The 15,549-nt window shown below is 39.5% G+C and overlaps 1 protein-coding gene across 1 annotated transcript in view; it reads left to right on the top strand.

Moving 5' to 3' along the window:
* Window positions 1-544: 544 nt before the first annotated feature.
* The window catches only part of LOC109039908 (uncharacterized), a 30,489-nt gene continuing 15,484 nt past the window's right edge, over window positions 545-15,549 (top strand). Inside the window, exons 1-2 of the mRNA XM_019055630.2 lie at window positions 545-767; window positions 14,011-14,210. Coding sequence (XP_018911175.2) covers window positions 705-767; window positions 14,011-14,210 — 263 coding nt within the window. The 5' untranslated portion in view covers window positions 545-704. The remainder of the gene's footprint in view (window positions 768-14,010; window positions 14,211-15,549) is intronic.

Raw genomic sequence — 15,549 nt, 5'->3', positions numbered from 1 at the left:
CTGGCGGAAAATGATTTAAAAACAGAGAGGCGTACTGATTTTCTAAACTTATTCGCTCACCGCGGACTTGAGACTTTTTTGCGAAGTGAGGACATCTTGAAGCTGAGATTGCGAACAATTTTTTACCCCTATCAACTTTCTACATTTTGAATTTTTACGAAAAGCCATTTTCAAAAGGTTGGCCGTTTCTGTCTTGGCCGTTACCGCAGGAAAGCAGGCCCTTCCACGATTGCTTTTCGGTTGCACGGAAACAAGTAAATTTCTTATTTAACAATTCGATTGCTAAAAAAAAAGTGACTGCAACGTGTCAACGTGAATTTTACTACAAAAAAAATGCTACTTTTAACCACTAACCACGGGGTTGGTTAAAGTAGCATTTTTTTGTTGTAAAATCTACATTGAAACATTGGAGTCACTTTTTTTAGCATTTGAATCGTTAAATGAGGAATGTAATTTTTGGGTGTGGACTTGGCAGCGGCGCGCAAGCTGGAAGCTCGCGACCAAGACCGCGAACGGCGAACGCAAATGAGCGGCGGCGGCGGCGAGTCTTGGTCAGTCTTCGAAGGTCGTCCGTCACGGCGAGTCCTGGCAAGTCCTGGAGCCGAGTGCGCGCCTCCCAATTCGCACCGCGAATCCTTCCCAGATTTATTTTTTAACAGAGGAATTATGATTCAAGTGTCGTCCTTCTCATCCTGAGTCTAACTATGAGTGACCCAACGCTGAGAACTCTCGCCAATCGTTTCGCCGTCGCCTCCTTCCTCGCAATGGTCAGTAATCCATCCTTATTCACCACCTTTCAAATTTTTATTTGCTCGTATCCATGCTAAAAGGAACTATGTGAACATTAAGATGATTCGACAGTTGCCATTTTTTGTGTCAGAGCGACGTAAGATATATCGCATCAATTCGTCCCATAATTCCAGTTACTTGTCATTTTTTTCGAATTTTGAGATCGCATTTCTCTTGTCATGAGACTAAAGTATTCATGTGCCAAATTTGACGAGGAAATTTAACGTAATAAAGGCAGGGTTTTTACAGGGGAAAAATATCGCATTCAAGTGCAGTGTCGATATCAGTATCGAATGCTTTCCTCGCCAGTCCAGAAAAATTGACGGCGCACAGCTTGGCTGCGGGGCAAACCATCGTCTCTCTGAGAACAAAAATTATAAGTAATAAAATGTCGTACCTATATAAGAACCCCTTTCACAGCGCTCTTTGGCGCTCTACGACACCTAGCCGCCTAAGTTCCATATCCTCCCAAAGCTCTTCAGCGAGTAGGCACTCCCTCATTTCCTCTAAAACCCCCTGTCGGTGCTATTTCACCGGGCGTCCCCTGTCTGTAATGGACTCCTTTCGGTTCTGAAATAATGGGTCATGGGGCCCCCCAAACCCCGCGCATATCGTCTCCAAGTGGTCCCTTCAAGCTCTCTCTGGACCGCCGAACAACAATAAGAGGGGTAAAATCTGCCAATTTTTAGCACTCAAACCTTCCAAAAATCTTGGACCAAAACTGCTGAAAGAGCGTTTTGAAATTAAATAGTTAGTAACAAGTTTCGACAAGAGGACCCCCCCCCCCCTCCCCATAAACTTTTCACTCGACATCGCCAAACGCTCTCCTCGCAAGCTCTTTCTGGATCCGCCAGTGTTTTGGCAACGATGGATGTGTGCGCAAGATTCACCTGAAGCGCGTCAATGGCCACTGCCACTCGGCTGCGCGTCATCGCGGAGGGCTAATGACTCATGACAGATGGGTGACTCCAAATGAAGCGATAAATGCAGAAACCTAGCAAGCCTGTTTTCTCATGAGCCCTGGGCTCCACAATAATGCTCATATTTTCGGGTTCGCAGATGATAGACATGTTTGGGTTGGACATGGCCCGTTTCAAATACACTCGGTACGGTCTTTGACCAATTATGAGGAGGACACCGCACATGACACAGGCACATACTAGGAGTGTCGTCTCTGGGTCTCGTCCGTAATGAGCTATGAAAGTGAAAGTTGTCCGGTGTGCTTGTCCCATTCATGAGAACGTGTCATGTGGGCTACGTAATATTTTCGATTATCTGGCCCACCTCCCGAACCTTGGCGATGACACTCAGATGTGCTCTGGGGGAAAAAAAACGGTCAACATTTTTTTTTTAAATTTTACAACAAATATTTTCCTTGGTTAGGATATCAAGAATTTGCTTTTTTGATTAAATAGAAAGTGATTTTTTTCTACATATTTTTCTTTTTCAAGTGAGATGTTTTCTTCTTTGTTCATCCAGACAAAAATCGTTTTACCATCGGGGATAAAATGTATTTTGATTTGAATGAGAAATTATTTTGAGCAAAAAGCTATTCTTAAAAAAAGAAAAAAATACAATAGATTAAAATCATAACTCCTTTTTGCCGATTCATAAGTTTCATCCGTATTCAAACACGATTCTGTGTCTGGCGAAATCGGCTCATTGGCGCATGGAATGTAAGTTCTGAAAATCACGAGCTCGTGGACTATTACACTATTGGAAAATGTACACTACTTCAGATCACCCCATTTTTTACGGGTTAGAGGGTTGCACGGGAAAAGAACTCATGAAAGAGTCTGAGAGAGTAATCATAATTTCAGAATTTCACACATGAATTCGGGAATGCAGAGGTACGTAAAAAAATCCGGAAGATGGATTACATCATTATATTTATGGATTTCATGGTTTTTCTTATCACATATTTTTTTGATATTTTCAGTCTTCTGCTAAGGGAGTATTTTCATCCTTTAGCTGCTTAAGGTGAGCATCAAGGATAAATACCCAATAAATCCACGTGACAACTATGTTGTTTTTGAAGAGGCTTTGAATTTGCCGCCCACGAGTCCGGTGTAGCGCCGCTTCTGTTTTTGCTCTCTCAAATTTGCATACACTGCCGTGTTACGAAACATGGGCTCAACTCCGTCCAGCGCGAACCACGATTGGCAGCTGCTTTTAAGCGCTCCGAAGCTCTATTTAGAGTCGATTTACATACTGCTCTCTTCTGTAGGACGGCAGCATAGACGGATGTCCGATAGATCGGAAGTATGAGCGCAAATGCACACCTAGAGTACCTGTATAGGGAGAGTAGCGACAGATCTGAAACTCCGAAAGTTTATCAGGCCTTCACCGATGCCTCCGCGAATAAAGTTAGGGCCCAAAAGGCAGCCAACCTATGAATTTCGAATTTCCAGAGCGATTTACAAATACAACTGTTACGAACCGTCGTTTAGAAAGCATGTATTTGGCTTACTTTTTGCATAAATTTACTTATTTTTGCGGAAGAAACGCTCATTTATGTACATTCTTAGCCATCTTGGTTAGAATTGGAATCTGTAGGCTGGCAGTGAAATTTTGTGTGTTAGAAGTTGCTCAGAAGGGTGGCTGCACTTTTGGGCCCTAAGCCCTCTATGAACCGATCTGTCGCTACTCTCCCTATACAGGTACTCTAAAGCACACGCGCACTGCCTTTTAAATTCGAATCACTATACCGACACAGCTTTTACATTTTCCCGATAGGACAATGATAGGCGAATTATGTTCCTCCATGCAGCCCATGAAAATATTCCATTCTTGAAAAATGGATAAAGGACGCGGGTGACAGAGTCTTGTTCTGATGTAGTGGCCATGCCTTCATAGAGAATATTCCATCAGTTAAAGAGTGGGAAATATCTTTTTAAGTCTTGAGGAAGTTTTGCTCCACCATCATACAGTGTGAAACTTAAACCGTTTTCCCCTATCCTATGAACGGTTAATTATTATTCGATTACTCCAGTTCAAGATCAGACTGCAGAGTTGTCATATCGCAGCAAAAACTAAACTATAATAACCTAAAATTCCATGAGCGCTGGATGAGTGTCCTGAGATTTGACCGACTGAAGAGGTCCAGCGTCCAGCCTTTTTCCTTCATCAGACAATCGTTCATTCGTGACGAAAACACTCGTACTTTAGACTACACACAGTTTCCTCCTCTGCGCTAGTGTCCAGCACTGTTGACATATCTGATCAAAATTGCATCAAAATAAAGATTTTGGTGACGTGTGCCTACCATTTATTACCCTCGATTATCCTACTTCATTTCTTACTCCTACTACGACGTTACTTTGAAGCATGGACAAATTTTAGAGCTGAAGTACGCTTACAAAATTCCACACTTTGATCGGCTGCAAAAAGGTAGAAGATACCACACCTGAAGTGTAATAGAAAAAAACTTCGGCCACAAGGACATTTTCAGAAAATTCAGATCAAATTTCAAACAAAATTATCTGAGAAATTGACCAAACAATATTCAGAAGTCTTTCTTTAAATTTACCAAAGGAAATTTGGCAACGCCTGAAGGTTCATACATCGTTTTTCCTTAGCGCGGCAGTACAGTTGTCAGTCACGGAGCTGAAGTCTCCAGCCCTGAGAATCGAAAATCGTCTTCCTGAAGACTAAGCGTTTAAGTATTGCTAAAACTCGATTTTTTTTAACGTCCTGGGATATCCATTATTCCGGTTGAATATTTTTCTCAATGTACGTGGAGACAGGTCAGCTGTGATTGAAATGAAACTCTTGAGCCTCTCATCGCAGCATCTGGCAATAATACTAACGGTGGAATTGAGATGGTGGGAGTCAATTAAAATGACATCAGAGAGCATGCAGCGGTTTACTTTGTAACCTGCTCCGGCTCTAACTATGGCGCTATCGTGTCCGGCACGGCGGCGCTTTGACGACGACGCCGACGCATCCGTTTTTCCTTATCAAGTGTCGGTCACAATGGCTGCAGACAACATTCAAGTTTTGATTGTGCTCCATAGTGCCAATCTGCCGATCAGGTGGATCTATTGAAAAGTTGCGGCGCGCGGTCGTCGGCGTGGCGTGGCGTCTCCAGACCAATTATTCCCGTGGCTCTTTAAACGCAGAAAAATTAAGCTAACACGAAGAAAAATATGCCGTAAAATTGGCTGTCGTGTCATTTGAGCAAGTCAGGCTTAGAATAATGCAGTAATCGAGGAAATTGAAAATTGTTTCAAATCAATTTATTTAAAAATACCCTTCAAATGTTGGGCTGTTAGGTAGTGCTACATCTGACAGTATTTTTACATTATTTTTTTAAAAATCGTGAGAAATTTTTTAAAATGTTCTGAAAAATAATTCAATTTTCAAATGGTTTCAGGATTCCTTCAAATATTCGCATTAATTTTTTTTTTTCAAAATTTTCGTCGGGAAGCGCATGAGAATATTTTTGTAATGTCATGGACATGTTCTAAAATAATTGTGAACGCGATTTGCAATAATTTTGTAAAAGATCCTGACAATTTTGAAGATATTTCGAAAAAATTGCTGACATGTTGTTGATACACAGAGTTATTTTGTCACAATTTACAAGGGAAATTCCTTAATATTCTTGACTGAGAGTTGTTGTACTCATATTGTTGTATGATGGAAACTGGTTTAAAGATAATGATATGATAAAATGGTGAATATTTTCGTTTCATTTGCAAACAGCAATGGAGCAAGGTAATATACTCGTATCTAGAATTTTAACACATCAAACACGTGAAACATTGAACACAATATGAAACATCCTATGGAGTAGCTTGTTTTACTTGTTTTGTGGAAGAAGTACACACTTATGAGAGGAAATTAGACAGCTTTCAACGTTTTTATGGTAGTTTTGTGTGTGATGCTTGGCAAACTAAGGATAACGGTTGGATACAACTATTCCTGCGCCATGGATGTCCGTATTGCATAAACAAAAAATTGAAGGCGTTTCGAAAATTCTTACTGAGGCAATGCGTGACCTGCTTTTGTAAGCCACTGGTAAAACGTTTCTCTCCAATAAGCAAGGAGGATGCTGAACGGCCACTTATTGCCCTTCCTCTTAGGTTTCACGATCCTTTCGCATAGAAAAAAGACACCTCCCCGTTACTCGTAAAGGTGCGTCGCGCAATTTGCTACTTGAGACTAGAGCAAGAATATCCGGAGTGCCTTCAATTGATGTGTGTATGCAACACGGACATTTACAAAGCACGAATAGTTGCATCAAGGCGTTACCATCGCTAATTGTTTGCACCTGTTGGTTGAGATACTGAGAAAGGACTCTTGTAAGAGGAACTTTTGTATGTAAACGGATTTATACACTCTCACGTGTGTGTGCTTTTTATAGAAATAAAATAAGCAACGTTCTGCTTTGAGATTTTGTGAGATTATTCTTCAAAATCAAAAGAAAAATTCATAGAATGTTTCACATTGTCCTCGGAGGCAATTTACATCAAAGATTTTTTACTACCATGGCGTAGCAAATTTTTAGAGTAAAACGTCCACCGTACCCTGTCAGCAGTGCCACTGCACATTGATTCTACTAGTTTCTTATAAATCCAGCATTTGAAATAGAGAGATGATTACGGAGCGGTATTTCGTCTGACAACTAAGAATGTTGCGGTTTTTAAATTTTAGGGTGTCAAAATATGAATTTTTGAGTACCAAACAGTAATTCTCAAATCCCATTCTTCAAACTCGTGTCACAAATTTGTCAGTGATGAGGATTTTTTGTTTGCGTGTTTCCCATCAGTTTTTTTCCTGCATCAGGCAGTTAAATTTTTTTAAGAGCCTGCATTTGCCCCACAAAAAAGTTGTTGTAGTAACATCCCGGATGTTAAAAATATGTGCGACAATTCTTGAATGTTGTTATTGACACTCTGGCTGTTAAAGTGACATCCTTCACTTTACCAACCTTACTTTTATTCCTTTTACTTTAACAGCCAGGGTGTTAATAACAACATTCAAAAGTTGTCGCACATATTTTTAACATCCGGGTTGTTACTACAGCAACTTTTTTTTCGGTGTTTCATTCCAAAATTCCAAAACATGCCCAACATACTCCCACAATATACACCAGCTTCCATGTCTCGTCAACCTTGTTATTTATCATTCCTCAAAGTTCAATTGCATTAACATTGATGAAGGAGAGGCTAGAGATGACTCTAACGTATTATGAATTGCGTGGGGCCTGAATTTAATACGCACCTTCGATTTTGGAGCATGAAGATGCAAATAGCCCGAAATCATGTTTTCCGTGTTTTATTGGCCTTGGCTTTGGTACGCTTCTGGAAGATTATGTGAATATTATAGAAATCATTCTTCAACTGTATCCTGAAAAGTTTTAAATGATTACAATTTTATACATTCAAATCATGGCAGAAAAGTGTATAAAAGCTTAAAAACTGCTTAAAATACAAATAGAAAAAGAATCTGCTGTTTTTTAAATCTTGCTACAAATATTGAAACGCTCAAGTACCAAGGTACGGCAGAGCTAGACAGAAATTGGGGAATTCCCCATATATACCTTCAACATCTTAAAAGGCATTGAACTTCCACGTTAGGCAGGCTGCAGACTGTCTCAAGGACAGGAGGAACTGACAACATTTTTCAAAACGCCGCCAGAAAATTTACAAATACACTCGTATCTTCGAATAAATACGAGGTATGAGTTTCGTCTCTTAATTATACTGTGGTGCTAAAGGAAGAGCACCGTATGAACATTCGAGAGTTGCCACATTTCCCTGATAAAACATGTACTTTTGACAACATTTTTGCATATTTTTCCTCGAAATTTGCAGACATTTTAGATAAAATAACGAACAAAATACTCTGAAAAATTGGAGAAAAAATATTCACAAAGTTTCCTGTAAACTAGCGATTTGTCGAAGGAAATTTGGTAACGCCTGAGGGCTCATACGGCGTTTTTCCTTAGCACGGCAGTATAGTAGCATTCCTTCTGAAAACAAAGAAAATTAGATCGTATATAATCATGGGAAAGGGAGGGGAAAGAGGGCAGAAAAATTCGTTTACTTTGAGAATAGAATAATCTAAATCTAGCGCTGTTCGTTTCATCTTTATCACTCAAAATTTCTCGAGTTCCTTCGCAACTTTCTCGCAATAATCTTCCTCTGTCGCATTTCAGGATAATGCACATAAATCGCGTCAATAATGAAATTTAAATCCAACCAATATTTTACTTTCCCAGTCTTCTTCATAAATTCAACGCCTAGACAATTGAATCATTCAAATATAAATAAATTAAACCTACGATGATCCCAGCGTTACAACCAAAATTTTGAAAGTTTTTGCTTCCATTAAGTTAAGAATCTAAATTTTTGTATTTGCACTCACCCTTCATAATTTCTGAAAAGACATTAATAGCCTGAGATGCTAAATGTCTCTAATAAAATTAACTAATTATATATAAAATTTCTGATATACATAAACATCTATAATGAATCGGTGAATGGTCGTAACTAGTGTTGCGCCTAACAGCACAACTCTTCGAGGACAAATTGTGCTCAAATGAGCTTTTTCCCTCTGTATTGAGATTTTCAGCTTCATGCTGGTTTTTAACGCACGTTGGCTACGTCACCAACCTTCTGTATAAACATCTTTACATAAAATGTAGATAATTATTGGTTCATACATCAGTGAAGTAAGCTCGGGTCCATACGAAGAGCTTTTGCCCCTAAAGATTTTCACTCTGATGTTCTCTTTAATACAACTTAAATGTTGGCTGACCGAGGGGAATTTTGGTCGTCTTAGCAATTATTCCGGTGACTCAAAGAGAATCCAGGGCTATAATGCTCACTGACGTCCCTGTATATCGAAACGGAAAATTCACTCCTCGTAATGGATGACGCAACAAACTGTATGAAACACTGAGAACGACTCCCTTCCGCCGGAAAATTACCTGTTCGCGCGCTCAAACCTTGAGACTTGAAGTTTTTTTAATCCGATCTGAGGCGCCTCTGATTGTGAGAACAAACACATATTACACCGATGGAAAAGTTTTTAACGTGAAAACTTGATGCCTTGTTGTCAACAAAGGTTCGCATATTCGGGGATTGGTGAAAGTTAAGAGTTCTCGCGAGTTTTTGTGTATTAATAAGAAACTGGATGAAAGGCTGAAAGTCAGAGAGGCTTGATCGCATTTCCACGTTATTTCAAAGCTGCCATGACAACCTCCTTTCTTCATAATTGAAATGTTTGACATCAAGGAAAGTTCGTCAAATTATATTGAAAATACACGAACATTTTCAAAACAACATTTGCAGACCTTGAACTTGATCGCGATAAGAAAGTTCCTTAAAAGAGCCACGCTCTCTATGGCTCATCTATAAAAGCACCTATCTGATCCATAAAAGCACCTATCTGATCCATAAAAGCACCTACCTGATCTATAAAGCACCTATCTGATCACTGTCGGAAACTGATGACATTTATCGACGGTGAAACTGCCAAGATGCGTATCTCGACTTGCGGTGTAGCAGAATTCTCCCAACACTTTATTTTTTAAACAGACAAGCACTTGAAGTCATATCCTCTTTTTTGTGATTCTTTTTCTTTGTATGGGAAGTATTCTGTGATTCCGAGTCATGATGTTGGTCCGTTCTCCCCGAAAATGAGAAAAAAAGGAGCGTATGGATTTGGAAACACCGAAAACGAAGTAGGCGTTTTTGCAGTTTCACCGCAATCACACGCTGAATGTGGGAGCTGAATGTGGCTTGAATGTGGAAGTCATCGGCCCGATGCCTGAATTTTGCGCGTCACGCGCAAAATTCAGCAACGATTCTCAGCAACCATCGGACCAATTTTGAATTTGTCTGAACTATTCGAGTAGATTTGATACACATCTGGATGAAAATAACTCGAATTTGCTAAATTTCAGCCGTTGGGCGATGACTGTTGACTTCCACATTCAGCTGCTAAATTCAGCGTCTGATTGCGGCATTTCATTGTCGTTGTGATATTTCTGAAGCTCCTCATTGCGAAATGTGGTCCAGTTGAAGGATCTTTTCCGGGGTCGAAGTATAGATTTGACAACGGTGGGAAATGTGTGTTTACCGAATCAGTAGCTCGCGACAGCGTGGGCGGTGCAATGAAGTTATTCTCGCTGGGATCGGCCGACTGCTTCTGCCCGCGTATTTACATGCACCGACATTTTAATGACTTTACGAGCTCAGTCTGGCTCGCAACTTGACTAATGAGGCCCAAGATTGCAGCGTTGCCGTTTCGTCGGGGATCTCCCCGGCTCCTGACGAGAAACAATGTGTTGTGGGCGAATTTTACCCACTCAACTGTGACACCGCTAAGATCGAGACGTTCGTGGACATTCACCGATCGCTGTGAGGTAATCGAAGATCGGCGCTTCAGGCGAGTTTTTGTTTTCAATCGGATTGGCATGAGTCAAGCCGACCGATGAGTTTGTATTTTTTTATTGAAAAGTCGGCCATTTTTAATAAAAAATAGACTCGCGGTAAAATTTGAAATGCACATGAGCTCAACGAAATAATGAATGACGGGTAATCCACTCACGTGATTTGATGAAAAACCGAGATCGCTCAGATTTTCACGTACGTGTATGCGCCAAGAATTTTTGCCAATAATACAGCTCAGGACTCTGGTAGGGTAATCCGATAGGAAACAAAAACACGCTTTTGTCATCTTCCTGTAAATCTGCACGATACAGACAGTTTAGTTTGTTGTGGAATTGTATTTTGATGGTTGGAATTTAGAGTGGATGGGATAGCCGCCCATAAATAACGACAGGCACTCAAGAGTAGCGAAGATCCAAGGGGTCATTGACGAGGGAGGGGTAGCAATTTAGGTGCACAATCAAGAGATTGAAAATCATATGCTCTGAAAAGAAAAGTATAAGGAGTAAGAAAGAGGGAACGGTAAAAGTTGAGGTAGTCCCCATTATTTCTCTTTTTCCGCGACGCAACAGTTTACTTTGTCACGGCAATTTATTTTTGTGAATGTGGAGCTACGACATCCCATCACAGTCGGAAATTTTTTTTTTTTTTTTTTTTTTTTTTTTTTCGGAAAATATTTAAACTTGAACCTGCGAGCTATATGCTGCCGTGCAGAGGAAGAACGCCGTATGAACCTTCGGGCGTTGCAAAATTTCCTTCGATAAAACACGCATTTCCTGGTAAACTTGTGAATATTTTTCTTTCAATTTTTCAGATACTTTTGTTCATAATTTCACCTACAAATCCTGAAAATGTCGAGGAATAATATACACAACTTTCCTTGTAAATAGACATTTTATCGAAGGAAATTTGGCAACTCTCGAATGTTCATATGGCGTTCTTCCTTAGCACGGGAATATGAACAAATTACGAAAGTTTTGTGAGCTACTTACGGCATCAAGAGTATTATGATAAAACTGCCTCAACGCGATGACCCAACTTGTTTTTCATGAAGACTTGAACGAACGAAGAAAAGTTGACGACATCTCCCACCCAGCGCGGCTCGGCATCTGCCTTTTTTCATTTTGATTTATGAACTTTGGCGCGTTACATCTATTAAATCGAACTGAAAAAAAGAAGACTATGAAATTTCACGGAGACTTAAACAAACGGTCAGAAAAGTTGGCGGTATTTCCTGCTTAGCGCGGCGCGGCACGTGGACTTTTTAATTTTGATTTATGAACTTCGGTGCGTTACGCCTTTTAAATTGAACAGTAGTACATTTCTCTGAAACTCCATGGGGGGGGGGGGGGGATTGCGAAATATGATGATTTGGGTATCTCGTGAATTAGCATTTTTTGTTATTTTTGTCTGTTTTGGCACTCCATTCCGAAATTTTTTCGGTCTGTTTGGATTTAATATCTCAATTTTAACCTATAAAATTAATTACCCTCATATTGAAAAATTAATAATGTTTAGGATATAAGGAATCAGGAGAACATGCAGGAATCAAGAACAGATTTTTTTTTTTGGAGGCGGGGGGGGGGGGGGTTATGGATTGAGTTTTTTATAAACTTCATTTTACTGATACATGTGTTTTGATTTGATCTTGGATCACCTTGTGGCCAGCATTAAAAGCACCACACCTGGAATCCCTCTTTCTGAGTCGTTGATAAAGTTTGCGTGCAGAACCTGATTTACCCACTCGCTAATTCCCAGAAGTGGGATATAAATTCAGACTTGAAACCATTCCTGTGCACTCCGTTTGACACGCAGCTGTACTAATCCTGGACTTTCCTTTACTGTTTGTTATTCATCTCGTGTTGACTGGACGTGACTGTGTCACCTCTGTTGCCGCAGTCTTTACCGTGTCTAATCGCGGTGACATTAGGAAACTCCAATAGAAATGTTTTTAAAATTTGTTTTAAAAAATCGTAAATTTTGAAGGTCCTCGAAGTCCGCAGAAAAATTTACGCGATAGTTGCCAAGCATTGGTTTTCTGAGAAAATTATACTTTCTGATTCGAAATGCACTTAAAATATTTGTAATTAATCAAAAGTAAATATTTGTCAAATATTAATCCGATTTTTGCGATAATGAAGTGGTCCTCGTCTATCGAAATTATTCTGATCCATCATTTTCGCAAAAAAAAATTAACCGATTTTGTGGAGTGCGAAAAAACTCAAACAATTTTTCATTGATGGCCGATTCCGTATTTAGAAAATATGTTTTACATTGATTGGTATATTTATTTATCATTCGCAGATTTTAATCTCTTTATCTGAATGATTTTTTCTTCTTTTTTTTTTAAATAAAAATATTCCCCTTTGCATTGATAAGTTCTCTGTATTTTGCAACTACAATAGGTGTGAATGCTCAAATGTTCGTTGGTGAATATGATTAATTACCTAATCTTAATTTAAGAATCTTAATTTTTGTGCTTTATCATTTAAGATTGCTAAACATTAAAATCTCAGTAATAATAATCACGTATGCGTTGATTTATTGATCCCAAAGTTGACCATTTTCAACTTAAACTCTGCAATCAGCTATGCCTCTGAAAAAAAAATGGAATTCCCGGCCGAGAGATATATTCTACGTCATCAAAAAATTGTTCACTCTTCCTAAAGCTTCTCATCGATGAACTACTTAACTCAAGAGAAGTAATTTTACAAGCAGCTCACACGGGCATGAATACTCCTGGAATTAAGAACTGTCTTTAATTCTTCAGCCCATCTTCAAGAGTACGAATGAGCGCTAATTTTTCATGCCCGCTCAGACAGTATTTGTCAGATAGCGTAAACATACATCTTTCAATCGTGCCAAAAATTATTCGTCTCAATACTGCCGTGCTGAGAAAAAACGCCGTATGAACATTCGACGGTTGCCAAATTTCCCTTGATGAAACATGTATTTTTGACGACATTCATGCTCATTTTTCTTTGAAATTTTCAGATATTTTAGTTTAAATAGCCTACAAAATAGTCTAAAATTTTTGAAGAAAAATATTCACAATTTTCCCAGTAAATTCAGTTTCTATCGAAGGAAACTTGGCAACGTCAGAAGGCTCGTACGGCGTTATTCCTTAGCACAGCAGAATAAATGTCTCAACGCTGACTCCATATATCAACTTCACTGAGTGATTTTCAACAAGGTAAAAAGATTACAAGAAGCGACACTTAACGAGAATTCATCTACCAACGGCAAAAAGCAATCAGAAAATCAGGCACCAGCCATGAGCTGACTATAAGCCTCTCCTGCAGAGTAGCTTTGTTGTTTATGATGAATTTGTGCCCGTATTTTCCACTTATCCTTGATGGGGCTCTTCTAAATTAAATCTTCTTTGCTCGTGATGTTCAAAATCTCCTGGGCCTTTTGATGAGTCACATTTTGAGCAAAGGGAATTTTGTTGGCCTGAGGCCAAAATTAAAACCCCTCCATCTTTTACTTCTCAGGGTCAGAGACCATATCGCCCGTGGACTCGGGGAATTTTGCTAATGAATCTCTACCACTGGGTGTGTCCGCTATGTTATCTTTGATTTGTACTTGTCATTTTCCCCGTGCTTTGATGAGAAAATTTACATCCGGGAAAATCCTCATTTTTAAGTCGCATGAAGCAGGGGTCCTTTAAAAAAGTTGCCAAAATATTAACAATGGTGAAAGTGGAATGCTAGAATAAACAATGCACATTGCACAGGCACATGACTTTTTACGTGAAATTTGAACGAAGAAGCATTTCGTTATTCGTGAAAATTGATTAGTGTATCTTTGTCGACAGGTTTGCTTGGTGGAGTGCAGACCGCCCTCGGGGGGCCTGTCACAAGAATGGATCATCGATCATATCAACCACAGGAGATCCGCTGCGACCCTGCCAATCGGGAGCCAAACACATCCAAAATCCCTTCACAGAACAGACGAAGTCCCAGACACGCTCCCAAGGGTTCTCAACCACCCTAGACGATCGTCTCCCCCCGAAAGGTTGTCACCTTTTGTCACAGCTCCAGTAGGTATTAAGTTAGTGCCAAGTCGTCAGAAAATTTTCAAGTTTGCATCAAAAAAATTTAAAATTATATTTTCAGTAGGTTGAACCTCCTAAGTTCCCGAGGCAGAACGTATTGCCATTTATTTTTGTAGTGCTAGAGACCCGGTGGCAAATCGACTCTTCATTTCAAGCTCTAATTTGAGTTACCAGAGCGCTGCGCTGACACCATTCAATGACTTGTGGGAGAGTTCTAATGCTCTATTTTATGCTGCAAAAGATGGATCACTTTCTTTGCGATTTTTGATGATTTTTGTGCAAAAAGTAAAAATGCGAAAAGCTAAAATGGACTCAAGACTGAAACACCGTACAAATTTTGAAATACTTGGGTCTTAGGAGGTTAACAAAGAGTCAAGTTAAGTGTGACCCCAAGTAGCATTTTGCAACGAAAATATTGAAATGAAGTAAGCATTTTACAGCGATTTTGCAACATTTTTACAGCACTGGGCACTGCTCAGTAAACGCCGATTTTAAACAATCAGACGAAAGGTAGACAATTTTCAATGCAAAGGCAAATTGCAATTTATTCGAATTCTCCTCCAATGAATTTCATCATGAAGAGCCCCTTCAATTGATAGACTGGCAACATGCAAAACAATCCAATTCTGTGGAAATAATTTTACCACGTAATTGCAATTTATTGCAATCAGTGCGGTACTTGGGTTGCAGGAAAAAGGACCTTTCGGAAATATTCCGAGTACGTAAGACGCAATAACCCAGGACGTCCATCTTTTCACGATGCGCGCCACAGTCTAAGATCGTCTCTCAATTTTTGTGGATTGAATTGCATTTGGTGAAATTGTCGTGAATTGTATCCATCAGTTTCTGTCGGGTGCCAAATTGAGGAGTATTTTAACCGAAAAAGAACTGCGTTCCTCACCAATTTATAAGCCTTGGTCATCAATTTTATTCAGACAGAGACTTTTTCATTTTAAGCATGTTGTCTGGCCCAAATGTTAAGCAGTTTTTACAGATATGAATACTCAGTGTCAATGCTGTAACATAAAATTAAAGCTCTTCTCAAAATTCTGGCGCTTGAATTCAAAGAACTGAATTGTTCTGAAGAGGGAGGGATAGAGAGAGAGGAAGGAGAAAAAGGTTAGAAGAGGATAGGAGTAAGAAGAAGAGAAAAGATAGAAGTAGAAGGAGAGGTAAAGGAAAGAGAGAGAAATAAGGGAGAGGAACGAGGAGACATAGGATGGAAAACCGAGAAAGAAAAGGGAAAACGTTAAGGCAGGAATTGAAAATTAAGAGAATATAAGAGAAAGAGGAAGAAGA

The sequence above is a fragment of the Bemisia tabaci genome, chromosome 3, assembly GCF_918797505.1.
Source record: "Bemisia tabaci chromosome 3, PGI_BMITA_v3".
NCBI lineage: Eukaryota > Metazoa > Arthropoda > Insecta > Hemiptera > Aleyrodidae > Bemisia > Bemisia tabaci.
The sequence above is the reverse complement of the archived record's forward strand: the minus strand, read 5'-3'. Positions and strand labels throughout refer to the sequence as shown.